This window comes from Tursiops truncatus, chromosome 3 (genome assembly GCF_011762595.2).
Source record: "Tursiops truncatus isolate mTurTru1 chromosome 3, mTurTru1.mat.Y, whole genome shotgun sequence".
NCBI classification, from domain to species: Eukaryota; Metazoa; Chordata; class Mammalia; order Artiodactyla; family Delphinidae; genus Tursiops; species Tursiops truncatus.
Window position 1 is genome coordinate 97,768,172 of NC_047036.1, and position 21,846 is coordinate 97,790,017.

General features: G+C 43.4%; 2 protein-coding genes across 2 annotated transcripts in view; both read left to right on the forward strand.

Annotated features, from left to right (window-relative positions):
• DMXL1 (Dmx like 1) overlaps nucleotides 1-21,846 on the forward strand; it is a 259,666-nt gene that overhangs the window by 138,974 nt on the left and 98,846 nt on the right. The window lies entirely within an intron of this gene.
• TNFAIP8 (TNF alpha induced protein 8) overlaps nucleotides 2,626-21,846 on the forward strand; it is a 119,671-nt gene continuing 100,450 nt past the window's right edge. Inside the window, exon 1 of the mRNA XM_019940880.3 lies at nucleotides 2,626-2,781. Coding sequence (XP_019796439.1) covers nucleotide 2,781 — 1 coding nt within the window. The 5' untranslated portion in view covers nucleotides 2,626-2,780. The remainder of the gene's footprint in view (nucleotides 2,782-21,846) is intronic.

Here is a 21,846-nt window from a genome sequence, read left to right on the forward strand (position 1 = left end):
TGGGGTTGAGGTTACAGACAAGACACCATGACATCCTGGCTGACTCTCCCAGCAGTCACACAGATGGGGCTCCTATCTCACACAGTAGAAGAAGCCATGTTTCATTAAGGTTTTGTGCTTTGTCCAAAGTATCCAGCTTACACAGAGCAGACCCATTATTAGGACTCTCAGTTCGTGGTGACAAATATCACTGCCCATGGGCTTTCAGGGATCGTTTCTAATGATTTTGAGGAGTAGGGGAGGCCTGGGAGTGTACAAACCTTTTTAATCCTAAAAGGACCTGCCTTTATTACTCCCTGCACTGCGTGGCACTACCAAAGACTGAGCCTGGCAATCCAGAAACCCCATAAAGTGACCTAGATTATTCTCTTTCCCTTAACCCTCACATCCCATTAGTCTCCAGGGCCTGTGTTAAGCCTTGAAACCATCTTCTTTCCATCCACTTAGTTTAAGCATTCAGCGTCTGTAATTATTTCCTATTACTGCCACAACAAATTAACAGCAATTTAGGGGTTTAAAACAACATACATTTATTATTTTACAGTTCTACAGGTCAGAAGTCCAGTATGGGTCTCACCAGGATAAACTCAAAGTGTCAGTAGAGCTGAGTTCCTTTCTGGAGGCTCCAAGGGAGGATCCATTTCCTTATGGTGGTAGAACTGAGATTCCCATTTTGTTGTTGTTGTTGTTGACTGAGGTCCATTCCCAGCTTCTAGAGACCACCCACCCTCCTTGGCTCCTGACCCAGGTCAAGCCCTTCTCATGCTTTGAATCTCTGACTCATTCTTCCACTTTAGGGGAAGCATATGATTAGATTAGATCCACCCAAATAATCCAGGATAATCTCCCCATCTCATTATCTTTAACCTTAATCACACCTGCCAAGTCCCTTTTGCCATGTAAGGTAACATATTCACAGGTTCTGGGGATTCTGGTGTGAACATCTTTCCTGGAGTTCTTATTCTGCCTACCACTGTATCCCAACCTGACTTATTTCAATAACTCCATAAGTCAAGTTTCCTGGCTCTGGTATTCTCTATGCTGTTTTCAGATTAACCTTTCTAGAACATTTGACATGTCTCCCATGCTTAAAATCCTTCTGACTTTCTCCAAAACAAGGGTCAAATTAATGTTCTTCAGCTCCTATTGGAAGAACGCGCTTAGATTTGGTCCTTTTCTATTGTTTTAGCTTCATTCCAATCTCCACTTCTTCCCTAACCCTTCTGAATGCTTGAAAAATGTTTACTGTGTCCTTTCTCCACCTATAGGTGCTGTGAAGCTCCCATTTCTTCTTCCAAATTGAGCTTAGACATCACCTCCTTCAGAAAAATCTTCCTGACACTCCCCTCCCCATAGCTATAACCACAGGAACAGTGTCTTAAACATCTCTGTTTAAGAGATGTTTACGTCTTCTGTATACATCTTCTGTATATTCCTATTTTGGGCATTAAACCCAAATGTGTTGTGATTTTAGTCTATTTCACCTAACAAGTGTTTACTTTCCTGTGTCCCAGCCATGCTCTGCCACTTCCTAAATGTGTAACTTTGGGTAGGGTATTTTACTTCACTATGCCTCCCTTTCCCTTTGTAAAACTTAAAGTAGCTACAGGATCTACATTTATAAGTTGTTGTGAGGATTATAAGTGACCTGCATATGTTAAGTTTTGCTAGTATTATTCATATTCCCAGCCCTCTGCACAGAACTACCATATAGTAGGTGCTTAATGGAGGACGGGTTCATCACACTCCTACGAAGGTCCAGCACCTTCGCCCTTGAGAATGGCTACCCCGGGTCAGGGCTCTTCACCAGAAGGAAGGCCCAGATTCGGTCCCATTCCAATGAATAGCCAGCCTTCGGCTCCGTGGGCAGGGGCAGTCACTGAAGTCCACGGGGGTGCCACAGACCGGTCTGGCTTCCCAGGAGCCAATGAGCCTTTTAACTTTGAGAGGGAGCCCTGCACCCCCCGCGAATTGAAACTAGGAATCGCTAGCGCGTCAGGTATCGCCAGGTAGACTTGAGGCCAGTAGAGGCTGAAACACACATACACAACGTTAAGAGCAGGCGGGATTTAGGGGCTTATACGGAAAATGATGATGAGGATGATAACGGCAACAGATAACAGATGATAAAATTCATGCGTACTTGTTAGGTGCCAGGCATGAGCTCACTTAACCGACTCAACTCACTACGAGGTTGGTATCTCATTTTCACAGTTGAAGAAACTGAGAGACCCGAAAGGTAACGTCTTCCTTGCATATCTCCCAAGCCTGTCCTGGCTCCTCGCGCCCAAAAATCTTGCCTTGCAGCTCAAGTCCAGCTCCCAGATAGCTGTCCAGCTCTCCTCCGCGGTCTCCGGAGCTCTGGCCACTCCTGACCCCCAACGCCAGGCCCAGTCTGCCCAGTCACGGCCGCTGGGGTTCTCCTCCCGTCCCCGCCCTGGACCGCTAGATCCTCCTCTACCTTGCCTCCCCGGCTGCTCCGCTCTTCCTCCTCCGCACGCTCCGCCCCCGACCTCTCGGCTCCTCCTCCTTGTCCGGCTCCGCCCCCAGCCTCCTAACTCCACCTTCCGCCCCGCCCCCGGCTCCTTAGCTCCTCCTCCTACCCCGCCCCTCGTTTCTTTTGCCTTGCCCCTGGCTCCCTTTCTCCCGCCGTCTCTGGCCCGCGCTTTGCTCGTGAGTCCGCGGGGCCCCGCGAACGTTCAAGAGTCTAGGCAGCTCCGCGCCGTCAGATCGCCCAGCTCGCCTCTTGGCGTCCCGGCGCCACCGGGCCCCCTCTTCCGAGTAAGTGCCTCCTGGGCGCGCCGGTTCCGCACACACCCTCGCAGGGCTTCCCCGGCTGCTGGGCTGTGGGCTGCTCCTGAGGGCGCGCGCTTTCAGCTCGCCGAGAGTCTCTGGAGTGGGTGGGAGTGGGTGGGAGTGCGTGTGAGCAAGTGTGTGTGTTTGTGCGTGTGTGTGCAGACGCGCACAGCTCCGAAAACTCCGCAGAGTTTTACTCAGTTCCTGCAGCGCAGAGACAACCTGAGACCTCCAGCTCGGGGCCCTTACCGATTTGGGCTGACCCCTTAACTTCCACCTCCTGCACTGAGCCCCATCCCTCCCTATTCCTTGCTTCCTTCTGCAGACGCGGCCCCCACTACGTGTCACGCCCTCCTGGTAACAGCTCCTGCTGTCGAAAGGACTGGCCCGGTTATCAGGATGCCCCAGATTGCAGACCGAGATGCTAGCCTGAGATTGTAATCCAACCCTGCATTGTAAAATGGGCAGGGACTAGAGTTTTGCCTTGAGATCGTTCGGTGGAGACTTCCTTTAAGGAAGAAAGTTTGTGTGTGTGTTTGTGTGTCCGCCCGTGTCTTTGCGCGCCCTCTCGACTCTCAGCCTTCAAAACCTGATGCAAGAACACTTGATGAGCGCCCTCGGACCCAGGGCGGCTGATAGGCATGTTCAAGACCACTCTGACCAACCGGGCTTGGGCGCCTAAAAGATGTTTATTGATTCAGTGACACCCTATTGCTAAAGCCATCTGATAAAACACAGCCCTAGGTAGGAAGAGCAGTACCCTGAGAGAATCATGGGAGGAGGGAGACAGTAGTTGAGTGTTCAGTGTTGAAACAAAGAAATCCTGGAGTTACTTAAGACTGATAATTCCATCCTTGCATAAATTATTTTTATTGGGGGTCAATACTATCTCAATGTAGGGTGTATTTCTGCCCTAAAAAGCAGATTTAATTGATAGCAGTACAGTACTTTAATCCATCAATAAAATGATTCCCTGGTTGCTGAGGTCCCATCCAATTATGATAGTCCCTGAATTCTTCTGTATCTCAGGTTATTCTTGCTATCTTCTTGCTGTGAAAGTAGAGATACCCATAAAATTTCCCCACCTTCATGATAAGAATTCATTTAGGAGATGCTGGTAGGGAAATGACCTGTTGAGTAGAAATTATTCATTGAAGCATAAGGAAAACAAAACTATGTGGTTAAAGGAAATAACCAGAACAGAGCAGGCTTTAAGTTGCCATTGTGAAAGTTAGAGCTGATATGAAAGTTAGAGCTGATAAATCACTTTAAGTGCCGCTTATCACAGCAGATATTTTTATCCTGGTTTGAATCTTGTGTTACACAAAAGTGTTTCCACAGTGTTTTAACTAAGGAAACATTATGCTTTGAAATGTAAACATATGACTCCATCTGTCTTTAAGGAAAGAAATAATTATCACACTTAATTAAACACCTGGAAACATTTATTGCCACCTTCTAATTAGATCTGTCATGGGGAGTTGTCAGCAAGTTATTGTTAATATTCTAGCCGGTAACACAATTGGCTTTTTCGTAGATTTTTGGGGCGGGGGATGCCAGTTCCCCTTCATATACATTACTTGTCTCTGCCACTTCTTGCTCAGCTTTTGAGTTTTTAACCTGTAATTTGAGTAAATAAAGTTTAGGGAAGTGGACTACCATTTACCTCCCTGTAAAATATGAATACCTTAGGTATTGAATGTTTGGTGTTAAGGTCTTTGCATTAACAGATATAGGTCTTCTAAGCCATTATATCCATCTAGATTATCTGCTAATTTAAGAATCATTAATAAATTATTGAATATAAGAAAGTTCCCGCCAAATTGTAGTGCTCCTGCACAGATGCTCCTTTAAATTTTTTTTCTTTAAGAGAGACTTGAATCTGTAGTGCCTTTTGTTCTAATGTGTTTAAATTCAATGAGGAAAGGGATGGCATGAGCTGGAAAATCTGCTTATCTTTGTTGCCTCTTAATTTTCTGTTTCTGACTATATTGCTGGATATAGTCTTCATCTGTGTTGTGAGTGTTGCAGACAGGCTGTTCTGGGAGTCCAGCAGAATGGCAGAAACTGAGGGTGAGCATGCACACTGCAAGGGCCAGGAACAGAGTATTTTATGAGGACTGTTCTCTGCAATTTTTTATTCTGTTGAAATTGGAGGAAAGGGTGTGTGGAGAGAAATGATTGCATCCAAACAGTACTCATTAGGAAATGCAGTTTGGGGGAGGAGGGGATTTCTAGGTGGTTTACGATTTGGGGAACTTCAGGTAGCTGATCCTTGAAGCTGAGGCTGCCACAGTGCCAGGCACTCGCGAGACCTCATAGTTAATTGATTCAAATTAATCCTTGTCTACTTGGATCAGCCCCTTGGAATGAACACATTTCCTTCTTGGAGATTTCTTTCGTCCTCAATCAGAATTGAGCTTTGCTTCCACACCATGCAGAAGAGTCCATTCTCCACCCCCTCCATCCTTGCCTGGTACAAATTGAGGGCTTGACCATGGGATGACCTCCAGGAGGCAGAGGAGGGTGGGTGATAACAAATAAAGGCCACCTGTTTTCTCACGGAGGGAGAAGGGAGCGGTAGCACAACCCCAGTACCATGGGCACTGACTCGGGCACTGAGGACATGCACAGGGGCCCACCTGGACAAAAATGGGACAGTTTTCCTAAGTTTGGCATTCACAGAGATAATCAGCTCTGCTGCAGAGTTTAAGAGAAGGCACCGTGTGGTGCCAGATAAACTTTTATCACCTCAACTCTCCTCACGCTGCCCACATCCTGCATTTAATACCAAATGCACAGAGTAAGCATTCAACAAACACCGAAAAGGAGCTTTTAACACCCCAACCTTCATGTTTCCCTGTGAGAAGCAGTTTACTTCCTGCTCCCCCATCTCTGGTTTTGATGACTTTGGCCCTGGGGTCTGAGCCAACTGCAGTTTCTAGACTTTTGTACCTCAGTGGGGCTTCCCAGTAGCTAAAAACAGATGGTTCATTGAGGGTAAAAAAAAAAAAAATCAGTGAACCTTGTTGCAAAATGTAAACGAGGTCAAGTAGTAACCAGTGAACGTCAGTTCGCATTCTATATTTTGGCCTTAAGAAAAGGAAGTGAGCTACAGTAGGAGGTAGATAATTCTAGAATGTGAGAGGCACCATTTGGCCCATGAGTCTTAGACTACAACAGTGGCCGTTATACAAGTTTGGAGGCGCATCCCCTCTGTCCAGCTTGCAGGGGCACCATTCATTCACGCAGCGGGCATTTATTGAGCTCCTACTGTGTACGTGGCACTGTGCAGCCCTCTCATGTTTGCACCAAGGCCTGGGATCCAAGAGGACCAGTGACTTGCATGAAAATGTTTGCTGGTAAGAACGAGTCCCTGAAGATAAATTGATAATGGCAAAGATGGGTTCAGAATTCTTCTGAGTTTCACAAAGGAAAGTAAAGGCAATTCCTTAGAACAGTAGATGAACCATTTTCAAAATATTTTTTATTTCTCAATAATAAGAAGTTGAAATAAGCATCTTTCATCTGACGTCTGTTTCAAATCACCAGTGGTATAACTGCAATAAACGTGATTCCATAAGATTTGGTTTTCTTGGCCTTGCATGTCAAGCATGGAAGTTACCTGAGAAATTTGTTTTAAAATGTCACATGCTCCAAAATAATCAAATAACATCCACCCATCCTTTTAGGGATAGGTTGCTTTTTCTCTAGAAGAAAGTGTTTATGGTTCAGAACCAAGGTAGCAAAGATGCAGAGCCAGCTGCAAAGCTGGATGGGCGTCAGCAAGTTTGTTTTCCCAGGATTGTGGAGGTTTTTTTGGCCGCCCATGCGGCTTGTGGGATCTTATTTCCCCAACCAGGGATGGAACCCGGGCCCTCCGCCGTGAAAGCTCAGAGTCCTAACCACTGGACTGCCAGGGAATTCCCGGATTGTGCTTTTTTATATAGAACAAGAGGGGTGATTGACCAACATGATGATATTTCACTCAGGGTGACCAGGGGCTAGGCATGCAGCCACCTTCCCCACCAAAAAGAAACAAAAAATGGCTGGGAGGTCACAGGAATGGGCCTCCCCTGGAACAACCCAAGCTGACTTATAAGCACATTGGGGGTTGTTTCTTTAATAACAGAGAATGGAATTAAGTCCAAAATTCCACTTGTCGTCATTTCCTTAAACATTGGGAATGAAGATGACTTTTAGTTTAGTCAAAAAGTGGTTGGGTCACGTGACACTGTTGGAATCAGCTGTTCATGTTTCAGCCACCACTAGCTGTGTGACTTGGGATAAGCTACTTCAGCTCTCTGAGCCTATTGCTTTACCTAAAACGTGGGGATGGTATTTCTATCATAGGATTGTTGTGTGGATTAAGGCAGGATGTTCCTCTCCTGGTGTCCAATGTGCAGAAGCAAGTGGTCTACTTTGTTGGATTGGCCACATTGCTCTCATTTCAAGACGATGGTGTTTGTACTGGGCCATAGTGGAGCAGAGAGGGAGAGTGGTGACTGTTACCACATGTGCTTTTAGCATGAACTTTCCTTTTTTTGCCTCTGACGAAGCCAGAGAAGCCCAGAGAAGGGGATGCATGTAGCGCAATTTCAGTTATTCCCAGCTGCAGGGTCATGTGATTATATAGGGAACTCTTGCTGCTGCTGCCGCTGCTGCAGCTGCTAAAGAGAATGAGCCAGAGCAGGGCATCTGGGTTTTACGTGTCTGAGCAGAAGAGCCATGGCATCCAGTAAACCCTCCCTATGCATGAGAGACACTTTTAAAAGGCCCGTTACAGTTCATTTGTGAGCAGTGGGTTGGCCTTTAGCCTATGGAGGCCCTTATTTAAAACAGGTAATGGATATGAAACCAGGTTTTCCAAGCCAGACAGGAAGCTATGTCTCAGCTGCCCTTGGTGTTGCAAAGGGACTCGGGCTGGCATGTCTTCAAGAGAAGTTGTGAGAGTTCCGAGGGGCAGAGGGCAGGGACATTATCTTCAAGGTTGTCCACTGGGGCAAGCTCTTCTGGGAACACAGCACTCTGCAGGGCACACAGGACACTCATGAATATTTGAAAGGAGCCAAAAAGGAAGAACCAGCCCACCTGGCCAATACCCTCTCTAAGCCTTGCTCTTATTCCTTCAAGCCAAATTCATTTAGTTCAAGCCTTCTCCACTCACAGCTGTTATTTTATTTATTTCAAAAAATGAGTTCCTTATGACTGTCAACCAGTGGGACTCAACCAGTCCTGGTGGAGTCCCACTGTCCTCATCCTTTCCCATCTCGGCCTCTTGAGTTGTGCTCAGGCTCTCACATACATGTAGATGCAACATATTCTACGGAACACGTTGGAGTAGGGAGTTCTACGGAAATGCCACCGTCTTCTGAGAAAAACTGCAGGTACAAATGTTGGCCAGAGGTTGCAAAGTTCAAAACAATCTTTGATGACTCAGACCTTTAAGAAAGAAGTCCAATACCTGATTCCACCCCTCTGTGATTGGGAAACAACTCCCTTTTTCTCCCTTTCTTCTCTCTTGAAAAAGATGAGGTAGTTTTCTGGGAAGTGGCTGGTGTTTGATTCAATACTATCACCGCCCTGGAAGGGCAGAGCAGTCTAGACTTAATGATGGAATTCTTTCTGCCTTGGTGCAGGGATAGGCCCCCCCGGTGACTCACAGAGTGTACCTGGGAGAGGTGGTGAGCTCAGCCCTCCCTCCCCGAGCATCCGGTGATGGTCTCTGTGTTGCACATACTTAGCCATTTTGCTCCTTTGCTTTTATGGCCTGGAGCACCTGAAGGTTCCTGAAAGAACAGCCACTCTTTTTGCCAAGGAGAGAGGCTGTGTCGACAAGGAGCCTCCCGGGTTCCTGCCCTGTGGTTTGAGAATGCAATTATCTGGGCAGCCACAGAGGTGATCTCCCAAATGAAATTTTGAACTTGTCCAACGTGCTATATTTTAGGGCTCATCTGGGGCCATAGTTCCACCTACTGTGGCATCACCAAGGCCGGGCCAGGGAATCTGCCTTTCTAACAATTCTCTCCCCGCCCCCCCATGCCCACCCCTGGTGACTGATGCACAGCGAACTGAAAACCCCTAGCCTGGGAGATCGGTTGTAATGTCTCGTGCTGTAAAGATTATTCAGGCAGTATCTGTAGGTGTCTCCCCACCTCCTTTTTTTTTTGGCAGTGGAAAAGTGCAAACCTCTTGAAAGTACAGAGTGACTTTAAAGTTTAAAGAAGATTAACATGAACGTGCACAAAATGAACACCTGTGTACCCATCCCAGGAAATAACAAAGTGGTTTTTCAAGTAGGTCCTCACTGGGTTAAAAATTGTTGACCAACAACCAGGTCAAGAACAAAAAATAACAACCAAAACCAGTAGTGGCATCCCACAAATGGATCCAGGAATTGAAAGCCACGAAGCAGAGACACCAGGGAGTCTGCTCAGTGTTCATTTGTTCACAATCTAGATTTCGAATCACTGGCAATGCTGACCTCATCCTTTAGTGTGCTGCTGACTTGAGGACACCTCACGCTTTGTAGATCACTGACATGGGATGGGCGCCCTTTTTCTAGGAGTGGCACCTGTTGGGAGGAGCCCCAGGCCCAAGACTCTTGAGTTGCCAAGTAGCCTGTTTTCCCTTCCCTGGGTCTACTCCCCTGTCCTGAGGTCCTGGCACCTCCAGGAAGCTATCCTGTTCTGAGAGTGCCGTGCCCCTCTCATGTTGAAATGGTGGGTGATGGGAAAATGGACAATAGACTGCTGAAGCTGTCTTGCTGTAACTTCCTCCCCCTCTCCCTCCTCCCCCTTTGTCCTCTACTTCCTCTTCCTTCTCTTCTTCCTCCTCCTTCTTTTGCTTTTTTTTTTTTTTTTGCATTTTGAGTTGTGTAAGTACTTGAGACTTTCTTCCCTACTTCTGAATTCTGGTCAGTTTTCAATTTCTCATTCTAATAGGGGCCTTGAAAATTATTTAATAATGGTCTGCTACTGATGCTACATAGTCCTAATTTTAGTAGAACCACTATTTTTTCCCTCTAGGTTGAAATATTTGACCAGGGACCCACAAGTATAAAAATGGACTGATCTGAGTCTTGCCTCAGCCTTCCTCTCTAGCCAGCAGTCCTCCAGGTTTGCTGCTCCCGAGTCCAGCGCACAAGGGGCCTTCTAGCCTCACAATTTGGGAAAAGGGGCAGGTGGAAGAGGTTGGGAAGTGACTTGCAGAGACAAACCACAGGCCAGAGAATGAATCACCACAGTCTTCCTGGTGCATACCTGGTCTGAGTTCCCTACAAGCATGTCCACCCCAAATTTTACCCTTCAGTCTGTCTTTTCTGTTTCCTTTCTTGGTTGCCCTAGTATTTGTATATTCATGATAACAGATAGTATACCAGATCACTGTAACAGTTTGCTAGGGCTGCCATAACAACATTCTACAGACTGGGTGGCTTAAACAATAGAAATCTATTTCTCACAGTTCTGGAGGCTGGAAGGCCAAGATCAAGGTGTTGACTGGTGTGGTTTCTCCTGAGGCTTCTCTCCTAGGTTTGCAGATGGTCACCTTCTCATTGTTTCCTCACATAGTCTTTTCTCTGTGTGCATGCATCTGTGGTATCTCTCTCGCTTTCTTTTTATGAGGACAGCAGTCATATTAGATTAGGACCCCACCCTTTTGACCTCATTTAACTTTAATTATCTTTCAAAAGGCCCTATCTCTAGTCACACTGGGGATTAGGGCTTCAGCCTAAGAATTTGAGGGGGAGGGGGCAGAATTCTATCTACAACAATCTCTTTTGTAAAGGTATTACGGGGAATTCCCTGGCAGTGCAGTAGTAGGACTGGGCACTTTCACTGTGGTGGCCTGATTCAGGAACTAAGATTCCAAAAGCCGAGCAGCACGGTCATAAAAAAGGGCAGGAGTGTTACAAATAATACCCTTTGTGTTATTATCATATGGTTTACGTCTACATATATAATCTTCAGAAATCATGGTTATTATTTTTTACTTTAAACAATGATCTTTTGAAGAAATTAGAACATGAGAAAAAGTTTTTTATATTTATCCACTTACTTGAGGCTCTTCATTCTTTAGTGTAGATCCGTTTCCATCAGGTATTTTTTAATCCTTCAGCCTGAAGAACTTCCTTTAATATTACTTGTAGCCCAGAACTGCTGGCAACAAATTCTCTCAGCCTCCTTTGTACATGTGCCCCTCATGTCTGTGTGTCCAAATCTCTTCTTATAAGGGTACCAGTCAGATTGCGTTAGGGCACACCAGAAGAACCTCACTGTAGTTGAATCACCTTTTTAAAGACCCTATCTCCAAGTACAGTCCCATTTTGAGTTACTGGAGGTGAGGACTCCAACATATGAACTCTCTTAGTGGTGGGGGGGGACACAATTCAGCCCATAACAGTTAGGATGCTTTAGGCTGCAAGTAAGAGAATGCCCAGCTACCAGTGGTTTGAACAGTAAAGACATTAAATTATCTTACGTGAAGGGAGTCTGGGGTTGATCCAATCCAGAGTTGAATCAGTGCCTCAAACAGCATCATCAGGGACCAGGTTCTTTCCATCCTTCTCTTCTCCCATCCTTAATATGTTACCTTTTTTTTTTCTGCAGACTTGCCGCCTCATAGACAGAAAATAGTTTCTTCTGCGGTGGGTATCACAGGCTTCTCCAAACTCATTCAAAGACAGGAGGAGCTTGTGGATGTGGGGAGAGGGGTGGGCAGAGAGAGCAGCAATAAATCTGTTCTCTTGTAATGTCCATCTCTTTTCTTTTTTTTTTTTTTAACATCTTTATTGGAGTATAAATGCTTTACAATGATGTGTTAGTTTCTGCTTTATAACGAAGTGAATCAGCTATACATATACATATATCCCCATATCTCCTCCCTCTTGCATCTCCCTCCCATCCTCCCTATCCCACCCCTCTAGGTGGTCACAAAGCACCGAGCTGATCTCCCTGTGCTATGTGGCTGCTTCCCACTAGCTATCTGTTTTACATTAGGTAGTGTATATATTTCCATGCCACTCTCTCACTTTGTCCCAGCTTACCCTTCCCCCTCCCTGTCCATCTCTTTTCATCAGAGGATAAATCTTTCCTGAAGCTTCCTCAGGCCTCACTGACCACAACTGAGTCACAGCTGCAAGGGAAGCTGTGAAAATAAGTAATGGACATTAAGGGAAAACTTCTACTTTGGGAGGTTGGCTGTACCAATGGGAACAAGGGAAAGAGGCATGATTATTGGGCAGATAAATAATATCTGCACCAGCCCCAGGCTCCCATGCTCTAGAAGCTGTCTAGCTGAGCCATCACTATTACTGATAATAATCATCTCAGGTTTTATTGGAATTAAAATTATCTACCCATGATGAGTAGTTGGGAGAAAAAGATGTGGAAGGTGTTAATCACATATATGAACTTAATTACTACTAGTAGTGACTTTTTAATGTTGTGTGTTTCTAAAAATAGCAGCATTTACTTTGGAGACAGCATGCTGCATTGAAACCCAGAAGATGTTCATCAAATAGAGAGTTCTTTATCTTTATGGAAATGTTTACACCCCCAATAACAGTAATCATGACAAACACTTTTTGAGTACTTATGATGGGCCGGGCACTGTGCTAAATGCTTTATACACATTATTAAATTCATCTTCCTAACAGATCTGTGAGAAAGGTATTGTTGTTAATCTGCATTTGCAGATGAGGAACTGAGGCTTGGGGAGGTCAAATAACCTGCCATAGATGCCTGGCTGAGCTGGGAGTCACACCCGGGCAGTTCAGCTTCATCCCATACCTGTGCTTTGAACTGCTACAGGATATTACCCCTCAACAAAACTGCTAAAAACTCCTTCATTTTCTGTAAGCTCTCAAAAGCTGTTATCTTTCCAACCAGTCAGAGTCTACCTCATAGTTTATGTCTCATTTTATTGTTCATATTTTAAGATTGAGATATAATTGACATTCTGGTGTTTTTAGTAGTAGAAAGAAGAACCTTGAGAGTGTGCCCAGCTGACACTGACTCACCTGGTGACCTTCAACAAGCCACCACAGTCTCCTCTGAGAGGTTCAGATTAAGACTGGGTCTGCGGGGCCACATCCAGGCACTTAGGGTCTGTTGTTCACAGACCGTTGCCCTCTGCAGATTGTACTAAAAGTCCTATGTTTATTTCAGATGTGATTCACAAATGTATTTCAAAGTAAGGATGTGGAAGTTCAAGATGAATGGAGCTGTACTTCCCAAATTGAGAAGATAACATTTATATCCTTTTTCATACTGGGAAGAAGTTGGACAACTTTAATAACCCAGAGGAATGTGTCTTTCATTATTAGCTTGTACAGAAGAGTGCCAATCTGAGTGATGGCAAATTCGTCCTCAGGTTGTAGAATCTTGTGTGAGGCAAATTTAGTAAAAGCTGGGAAAACTTCCTGATGGTCATTGTGCAGAGACTGCACCATGCAGAATGCTTGGGCAGCTGAGAATTGGCTTTAGCAGAAGCAGGGCTAGGTGTGCTTCTCATCTGGTGACTCTAATAACAGGGACGCAGTGGAGACGCTGTTCCAAAATGCAGTGCAGACATTGGGAGCCTGTGTTTCTTCTCTTAGTCCTGAATTCATGTTGCTAAAGTTGTAATAACATCTTGTGTGTGGTAGTTTTTTGCGGTACGCAGGCCTTTCACTGTTGTGGCCTGTCCCGTTGCGGAGCACAGGCTCCGGACGTACAGGCTCAGCGGCCATGGCTCACAGGGCCCAGCCGCTCCGCGGCATGTGGGATCCTCCCGGACCGGGGCACGAACCCGTGTCCCCTGCATCGGCAGGCGGACTCTCAACCACTGGGCCACCAGGGAAGCTCCTGTTCATTTGTTTTTTTAATCGACTATTGCTAATAACGAGTCTGGAGCTGAGTATGGGAGTAAGGGGTGTAAGTTTCTTCTCTAATTCTGGGAACTCAAAGCTGCCCTAGGTTGGTATGCTGAATGCTACAACTCTGAGTCAAGTGATTAATCTTATGTCTGTGAGAAATCAACACCCAACAGCTCTTTGCAATTCCAGTTAGGCATCCTAGAGGTCATTTTGAATTAAGAACACCTTTGAGATATTTTGGAGTACATGATTTGCTATAAGCTTTAAAAAATGATTTGAAGTGTTATAAGGCAAATTTTCATTAAAACAGTATAGATGAAATCATTTACTGTCACCATGAGCAGTTCATTGAAACAGAAGTCCTTCATAAGATACTGGCTCCCAGCTGATTGGCTGCTTGGCCCCTTCCCCTCCTCTATTGCCTTGCTGGGTTTTCCATCAGTTGGCTCTTATTGTGCTGACTCGCCTAGATTCCTTTTTTTTTTTAACTTAGTGACATTTTTTAAATTTAATAATTGAAAATCCATTCAATGTTTCTGGTCAGAAAAGTCCACATTGTAAAGACTGCAATTAAAATTGTGGTTCCATGCAATTCACATGAAGACTTCAATTGGATTTTTAATTTGAAAACTAGCAGATACTATTTTAAAGCACATCTGGAAACACATATTCTTTTTTTTTTTAACATCTTTATTGGAGTATAATTGCTTTACAATCGTGTGTTAGTTTCTGCTTTATAACAAAGTGAATCAGTTATACATACACATATGTTCCCATATCTCTTCCCTCTTGCGTCTCCCTCCCTCCCACCCTCCCTATCCCACCCCTCTAGGTGGTCACAAAGCACCGAGCTGATCTCCCTGTGCTATGCGACTGCTTCCCACTAGCTATCTATTTTACATTGGGTAGTGTATATATGTCCATGCCACTCTCTCACTTTGTCCCAGCTTACCCTTCCCCCTCCCCATATCCTCAAGTCCATTCTCTAGTAGGTCTGTGTCTTTATTCCCGATTCTTTTTTTTAACTTAAAAAAAAAAGAAAATGTTACTTTATTGCTTTTTCTTAATTGAAGTATAGTTGATTTATAATATTATATTAGTTTCAGATGTACAACATAGTGATTCAATATTTTTATAGATTATATTTCATTTAAAGTTACTATAAAATATTAGCTATATTCCCTGTGCTGTATGATATATCCTTGTAGCTTATTTATTTTGTACATAGTAGTTTGTACCTCTTAACACCCTCCCTTCATCTTGCACCTCCCCCTTCCCTCTCCCCAGTGGTAGCCACTAGTTTGTTCTCTATATCTGTGAGTCTATGTTTTGTTATATTCATTTGTGTTATTAGATTCCACATGTAAGTGATAACGTACAATATTTTTCTTTCTCTGTCTGACTTATTTCACTAAGCATAATACCCTCCAGTTCATCCATGTTGTTGCAAATGGTAAAATTTCTTTTTTTATGGCTAATATACCACTTCTTTATCAATTGGTCTGTCCATGAGCCCTTAGGTTGCTTCCATGTCTTGGCTACTGTAAATGATGCTGCTATTAACAATGGGATGCTTGTATCTTTTTGAATTAATGTTTTCAATTTCTTTGGATATATACCCAGGAGTGGAATTGCTGCATCATATGGTAGTTCTATTTTTAGTTTTTTGAGGAACCTCCATAACTGTTTTCCATAGTGGCTGCCCCAACTTACATTCCCATAACAGTACATGAGGGTTTCCTTTTTGCTGCATTCTTGCCAGCATTTGGTATTTGTGGTCTCTTTGAGGATGGCCATTCTGACAGGTGTGAGGTGATATCTCATTGTCATTTTGATTTGCATTTCTCTGATGATTAGCGATATCGAGCATCTTTTCATGTGCCTATTGGCCATCCATGTGTCTCCTTTGGACAAATGTCTATTCAGGTCTTCTGCCCATTTTTTTATTGGGTTGTTTGGTTTTTTGATATTGAGTTATATGAGCAGTTTGCATATTTGGATATTAACCCTTTATAGGTCACATCATTTGCAAATATTTTCTCCCATTCAGTAGGTTGTCTTTTCGTTTTGCAGATGGTTTCCTTTGCTGTGTAAAAGATTTTAAGTTTAATTAGACCCCATTTGTTTATTTTTTTGCTTTTGTTTCATTTGCCTTAGGAGACAGATCCAAAAAAATATTGCTTCGATTTATGTCAAAGAGTACCTATATTTTCTTCTAGGAGTTTTATGGTTTCCACTCTTACGTCCTTTACCAATTTGAGTTTATTTTTTTATATGATGTGAGAAAATGTTAGATTTTCTTAACACTTTTCTTCAAACTTTTTTATTGTAAAATAAAACACAAATAACAACAACAAAAAAACACACATATAAGAAATGCACACCTTAGTGAATTATTATAAGGCAAACACTCATATAACCATCACTCAGGTCAAGAAATAGAACTTTGCTAGCTACCCCAAAAGTGCCTTCACATACCCTCCCTAATCACATTACCCTTCCTTCCTCCAAAAGTAAATGCCATCCTGACCTTTATAGTAATCACTTCCTTGCATCCCTTTATGGTTTTATCACCCAGGTGAGCAGCCTGATACACGGTAGTTTAGTCTTACCCATTTTTAAAAAAACTTGTATCTTTTAAGTCTCTTTTAATCTATGGATTTCCTTAACATCCTCCCTCATTTTAATTACTTAAAAGAATAGTTTTTTTGGGGGGGGCTGTTTGATCTGTAGAGTTTCCACAGTCTTATTAACAAGAAAGATGCACCCCCCCCCCCCAGGTACATTTCAAGTTATTCCTTTGCCCTCTATTTCCTGCATCTGGGTCCAGAGGATTGATCAGACTCAGGTTTGATCCCTTTGGCCAGATTACAGGTGCTGTTGTATCCTTTCATTGGAAGGCACACAACATCTGTTTTTTCTACTCTTTTTTTTGCCTTTAGAAGCTGTTGATCCTCAAAGTCTAGACCTATTAATTCATTGGAGATTGCAGAATAGTGGTATTCTAATTCTACCATTTTGCTTTACTTTATTAGCTGGAATAATTTTATAAAGGTAGACTTCCCTTCAATCTGTTATTTGATTACACAGTGGTACAGGTCACATAGAAAAAACAAGGTAAACGCTCAGTTCTTTCCTTTGATTTACCCAGTTTTCGAGAATTGGTTTCCTGTCATTCTCAGAAGGTGACCAATGGTTTTTTTAAATTGGTATGATCATGGAATTAAATATACTTAATAAGACTCAGATTGTCCCATCTTTGACCAGTGGGAGCTTCTTCATGTTGGCTCCTAGGTCCTTCTGACATCCTTAGCTTCTGTGTTATCTGGTGTGTTAAGGTGATCCAGGCCTGTCTTGTACATTTTCTGCCTTGACCTGGATTCAACCATTTCTTCAAGAATCCCTGGTTTATTTTAATGAGAATGGTGTCTCAGGGCCATAACCCAAGCACTAGAGATGTGCATTCACTGCAGTAGTCATTGTTTCTAGGCTGTTTCATTGGTCAGAGCTGAGAAAATACACACTCACTCACACACACACACACACACACACACACATTTACATACAAACATATGTACACATATAGAGATAAAATACTTTGTGAGTTCATGTTGATATTTCCAAGTCAAATTCGAGACTACGGGGTTTTGTTTAACTTCTTCTATGTTACGTTTATATTTCCTTTCTTTCTTACTTAGAATCTTTGCTTTTTAGTCCCAAGGGAGATAGAATATCTTTTAATTACCCATTGATTACCCTGTATTACACATACACCAGTCTCCAAGTAATCAGCTATGATTAATGAAAACAATAAAAATAATTTATTTGGCATATGCCCTACTCATTCTTCCCCAATTTTTTTTATGGTTGTACTATAGCTGCATTGTCAGATCATATAGCCATTATATACTAAAATATCTCCCATTCAATGCACATTTAGTCTTATTTCTACAGGTAACTATATATGTCATGCTTATCATCAGTCCTCATATCACTGTCTCTACAAATTTTGATTGAAGCTGTTTCTCTAGTGGATTCTTTAGGTAGGGCTTATGGGAATAGTATTCCCTAATTCCTTTTTTCCCCCTTATTTATTTATTTATTTTTGGCTGCGTTGGGTCTTCGTTGCTGCACGCGGGTTTTCTCTAGTTGTGGCGAGCGGGGGCTACTCTTCATTGCGGTGCATGGGCTTCTCATTACCGTGACTTCTCTTGTTGCGGAGCACAGGCTCTAGGCGCGCAGGCTCAGTAGTTGTGGCACAAGGGCTTCAGTAGTTGTGGCTCGTGGGCTCTAGAGTGCAGGCTCTAGTAGTTGTGGTGCACGGGCTTAGTTGCTCCGTGGCATGTGGGATCTTCCTGGACCAGGGCTCGGACCCGTGTCCCATGCATTGGCAGGTGGATTCTTAACCACTGTGCCACCAGGGAAGCCCTCCCCCTGAATTCTTGATAAAACTTTGTGACCTTTATACTAAAGGTCAGTTTTGCTGGATAGAACATACTTGGCTCACATTTTCTTTCCTTGAGAATCTTAAATATGTTACTTCATTTTCTTCAAAGTATTGTTGTCAAAAGTCTGATAATGATGATAATCTAATTTTCTTAGCCTCTATAGTTTGCTTTTGAGAGCATCCACTATACATCTTTTTCCTTCAATCTACTATCTATCTAGCATTTCTGCACAGTGAGTAGTGAGCTTGTATGTAACCAAATCCAAGTTTATGACTTGGTCAACCCTGGTGCCAAATAATTTCTCTCTCCTGTTAACCTAGAATGAGCCACTTGCTCTTAGTAACTGTAGTTTTTTATCTTTGTAACCTCAGCTGTACCTTGTAAGGTGTACAGAGCACTAAATATATACTTGTTTATGACATAAATGAAGTGGAAGGATGTGGGTTTTTTTCCTTTCCTTTAACCTGTTAGTAACTGCCCCGCCCCTTTGACTCTTTTCCTCCAATCAGGCGCGGCCTTGCCTCAGACACAGCTGTGCTCACAGAGGCAGGCTCTTCCCTGAGCAGGTGTGTGGGCGCTGCACCCGTGGGACCTTGTCCCCATATTCACCGTGTCAAGTTGTTAGACCATGTTCTCGTGATACTGCTTTTTCAAGACGAGCAAACTAGGAAGCCCTGTCTCAGAGTGTTGGCTCCACACCAGATGCCAACCTGGTCTCCACACCTGCTTGCCCTCTGCGTGGTCAGTACTTTGACTTCTCCTTGTGGGTGTTACGGCCCAGGCCCCTGGCATATGGGGCCCAGACCCCCTCCTCTCTGAGGATGCTGGGGCTGCTGCCTGCCCTTTTCTTTCTTGGCTGACCTTTTTCCCCTTCACTTCTTGGTCAACAGAACCCATGGCAGGACATCATATTGGGAACCCTCACCCAGACGTGATCCCTGATACACTTTCTTCAACATACACACTGTTTAGGTTTTGAAATGTAAATTCCAGTTGATTGGCACGCATGCCACTTTGGCCAAAGCCTCTTCTGCTTGTTGCTTTACTACCTGGATCAGTCACGCACTTCGTTTATCTGTTGCATTTGTGACCTTTGACCTCTGGTATCCCACACTTCTCGGAGCACTCACATATGGGCATGACCTTGCCCAATTTTAGGCCTGGTCTGCACTACAATCCAGTGATGTCCCTGCCCTGGCTGTCCTTGTTAGGTCTTGGCCTGTGGCCGTGCTTTTTTTTTTTTTCCCTTTCTTCTTGAGTACCTCAGGGCCAAGGACATTGTGATAGATGGCTTTTTCTTCTTTTTCTACTCCCAGCTGCCTGTGTTTTTGTCTTTTGCCTCTCGTTGGCTCCTGGTGAGCCAGCTGTGGTGGTAGAGGCTCAGTATTCATTGAGCACTTACTATGTGCCAGGCATTATACTAAGCTCAATGAATGTTGAGCCTCTACCAAAGCCTAGGTTCTGTCATTATTATTCCCATCTTAAAGATGAGGAAACTGAGACCATGAGAGTTTAAGTCCTTACCCAGGGCCAAAAGCAAAACTGATATTCATATCCTTTGGTTCTTAACCACATTGCTCTACTTCCTCATGAAGAAACATAGGCTCAGCAAGGACCTACTGTATAGCACAGGGAACTATATTATTTGATATCTTGTAATAGCCTATCATGGAAAAGAATCTGAAAAAGAATTGATAAATATGTATGTATAGCTGAATCACTTTGCTGTACACCTGAAACATTGTAAATTACCTATACTTCAATAAAAAGATAAAAATTATATATAAAAAAAAAACCCACAGGCTTTACTGAGGAAGCTTGTGGGTCTTGCCCAAGGTCAGTAACCTTGCTGAGCTCTGGAGGTTGGATGGTGGAGCTGACAACTCTATAATGTTTAGATCTTGAACAGAGTTTTCTCAGAGCTATTCAAGATCCCTGATTTAGACTGTGCAGCATGAATGGGAGGGGGAGTGGGGAGTAATAGAAATATGGCTCCAGAGTCTCACAGCCTGGAATAGTCCCAGATCTGAAAATCTATTGTCAGGACTGCAGACAACTTGAGAGCTGCATGTCTTGCTGATAATAAGTCAGCAGTGTTAGCAGCACTTGCTTGTTAATGCCTCCACAAGGGGCAGGAGAAGGCAGGTGAAGCTTAAATATGTCAATATTGACACTTGTTAGACATTCTAGTCGTGAATTTGGTGGATGAAGGAGTTAAAATTATCTAAAATAAGGTTTTTAAGAATTTCTTCCTATCCGTGCTATCTCTACATATGTTCTCAGAATTTTTTTTTAAGCATTATTATTTCTACCCAGGGAAATATTATAGACCCATTTTGCTTACATGATGTTTTTGGAATAACTGAGCAGGAGATGCAGATGTTATTTGGTACCACGTAATGGAAAAAGCTCTGGATAGGTGAGTGGGTGCTTTGCGACAACTGGCTGGGTGATTTTGCTGAGGCAGTCACGCCTCTGGGTCTTAATTGCCACATCTAAGGAATGTAAGGTGTAGACTACATAATCTCTAATCCCTTACAGCTCTAAAATTCTGCGCTTCTGATTGTTGATTGTTATCATCTGCACTTTTCATTGCCATTTTAAGCGTGGAAACCAAGCCACTGGTAGAGCAGGAGGGGTAGAGCCCTGGATTCATCTGGAAGGAGGAATGCCACCCTGCCCCAGTGTGGAATGAGGAATTCTATACCAGGGGCTCAGGGTGGGGAGCTAGTCCTGAGTCTTTCCAGGAGGCTTTAGGACTACAAAGTGAGATACCCCTGTGAGTAAGTTTATTTTTAGGTTATCTTTGTGTTCCCCTTCATAAGACAAGTGACTGCTAACTATACTAACATCCTAGGAAATTTGCTAAATGATGTCTTACACCAGAGATCCCACCTGTGACTATCCAAGAAGCTGATACGTGTAATCATGAGTGAATTCGGTCTGAGACAAAGAGTTCATTGCAGTGTTGTTTTTAGGAATAAACAAAATGAAAACTTTAAACAACTTAAATATGCATCGACAGCTTATATACGTTACGGTACTTCCGTGAGATGAAACATCATGCAGCTTTAGAATAAGGTTGGTCTTTGTGCATGGATATGGAAAGATCTCCAGGACAGATTAAATCAAAAAGCAAAATAATGATCTCATTATGTTTTAAAAAAAATGTATATTCTATGTTTATGAGTGCATAAGCTTTTTTTTTTTTTTAAAGAATGAACAATACACTATTAATAGTGGAACTTTGGATTTGAAGAAGGGAAAGGAGGTTAAGTTTTCATTTTATACCTTCTATCATTCTTAAATTTCATAATAAAGATACATTTGGAAAAGGAGAGAATTTAGATTTCAGTTGAGTTTTTGAGGCAGTCTAATACTTCCTTAGAAAAATCCGTATAAACAAAGCATACTGAGCAAAGCAAGGTGTTGTCTATAAACACTAGTCTCCCAGCTTTAGGTAACCCCCCCACCTCCTCTTCTTAACACACAGTCTCAGATTACGCGTCCTCTAACCCCAAATTGTCAGTGGCACCCAATGTCTATCAGAAACAAGTCTGGAAGAGCAATATGGCAGAGCAGCAGCACATGGGCCTGCTGACTGGTCATCCATGCATTCGGCAGTATTTGTCGAGGACCCGCTGGGCACCGCGCATAATGCTAGCTCTGGGATATGTAGGGGATGGGCGTGCTTTTCGGAAACTGTACGTGACTTCTTGGAGCCTCAGTCTTCTTACTTCTAAA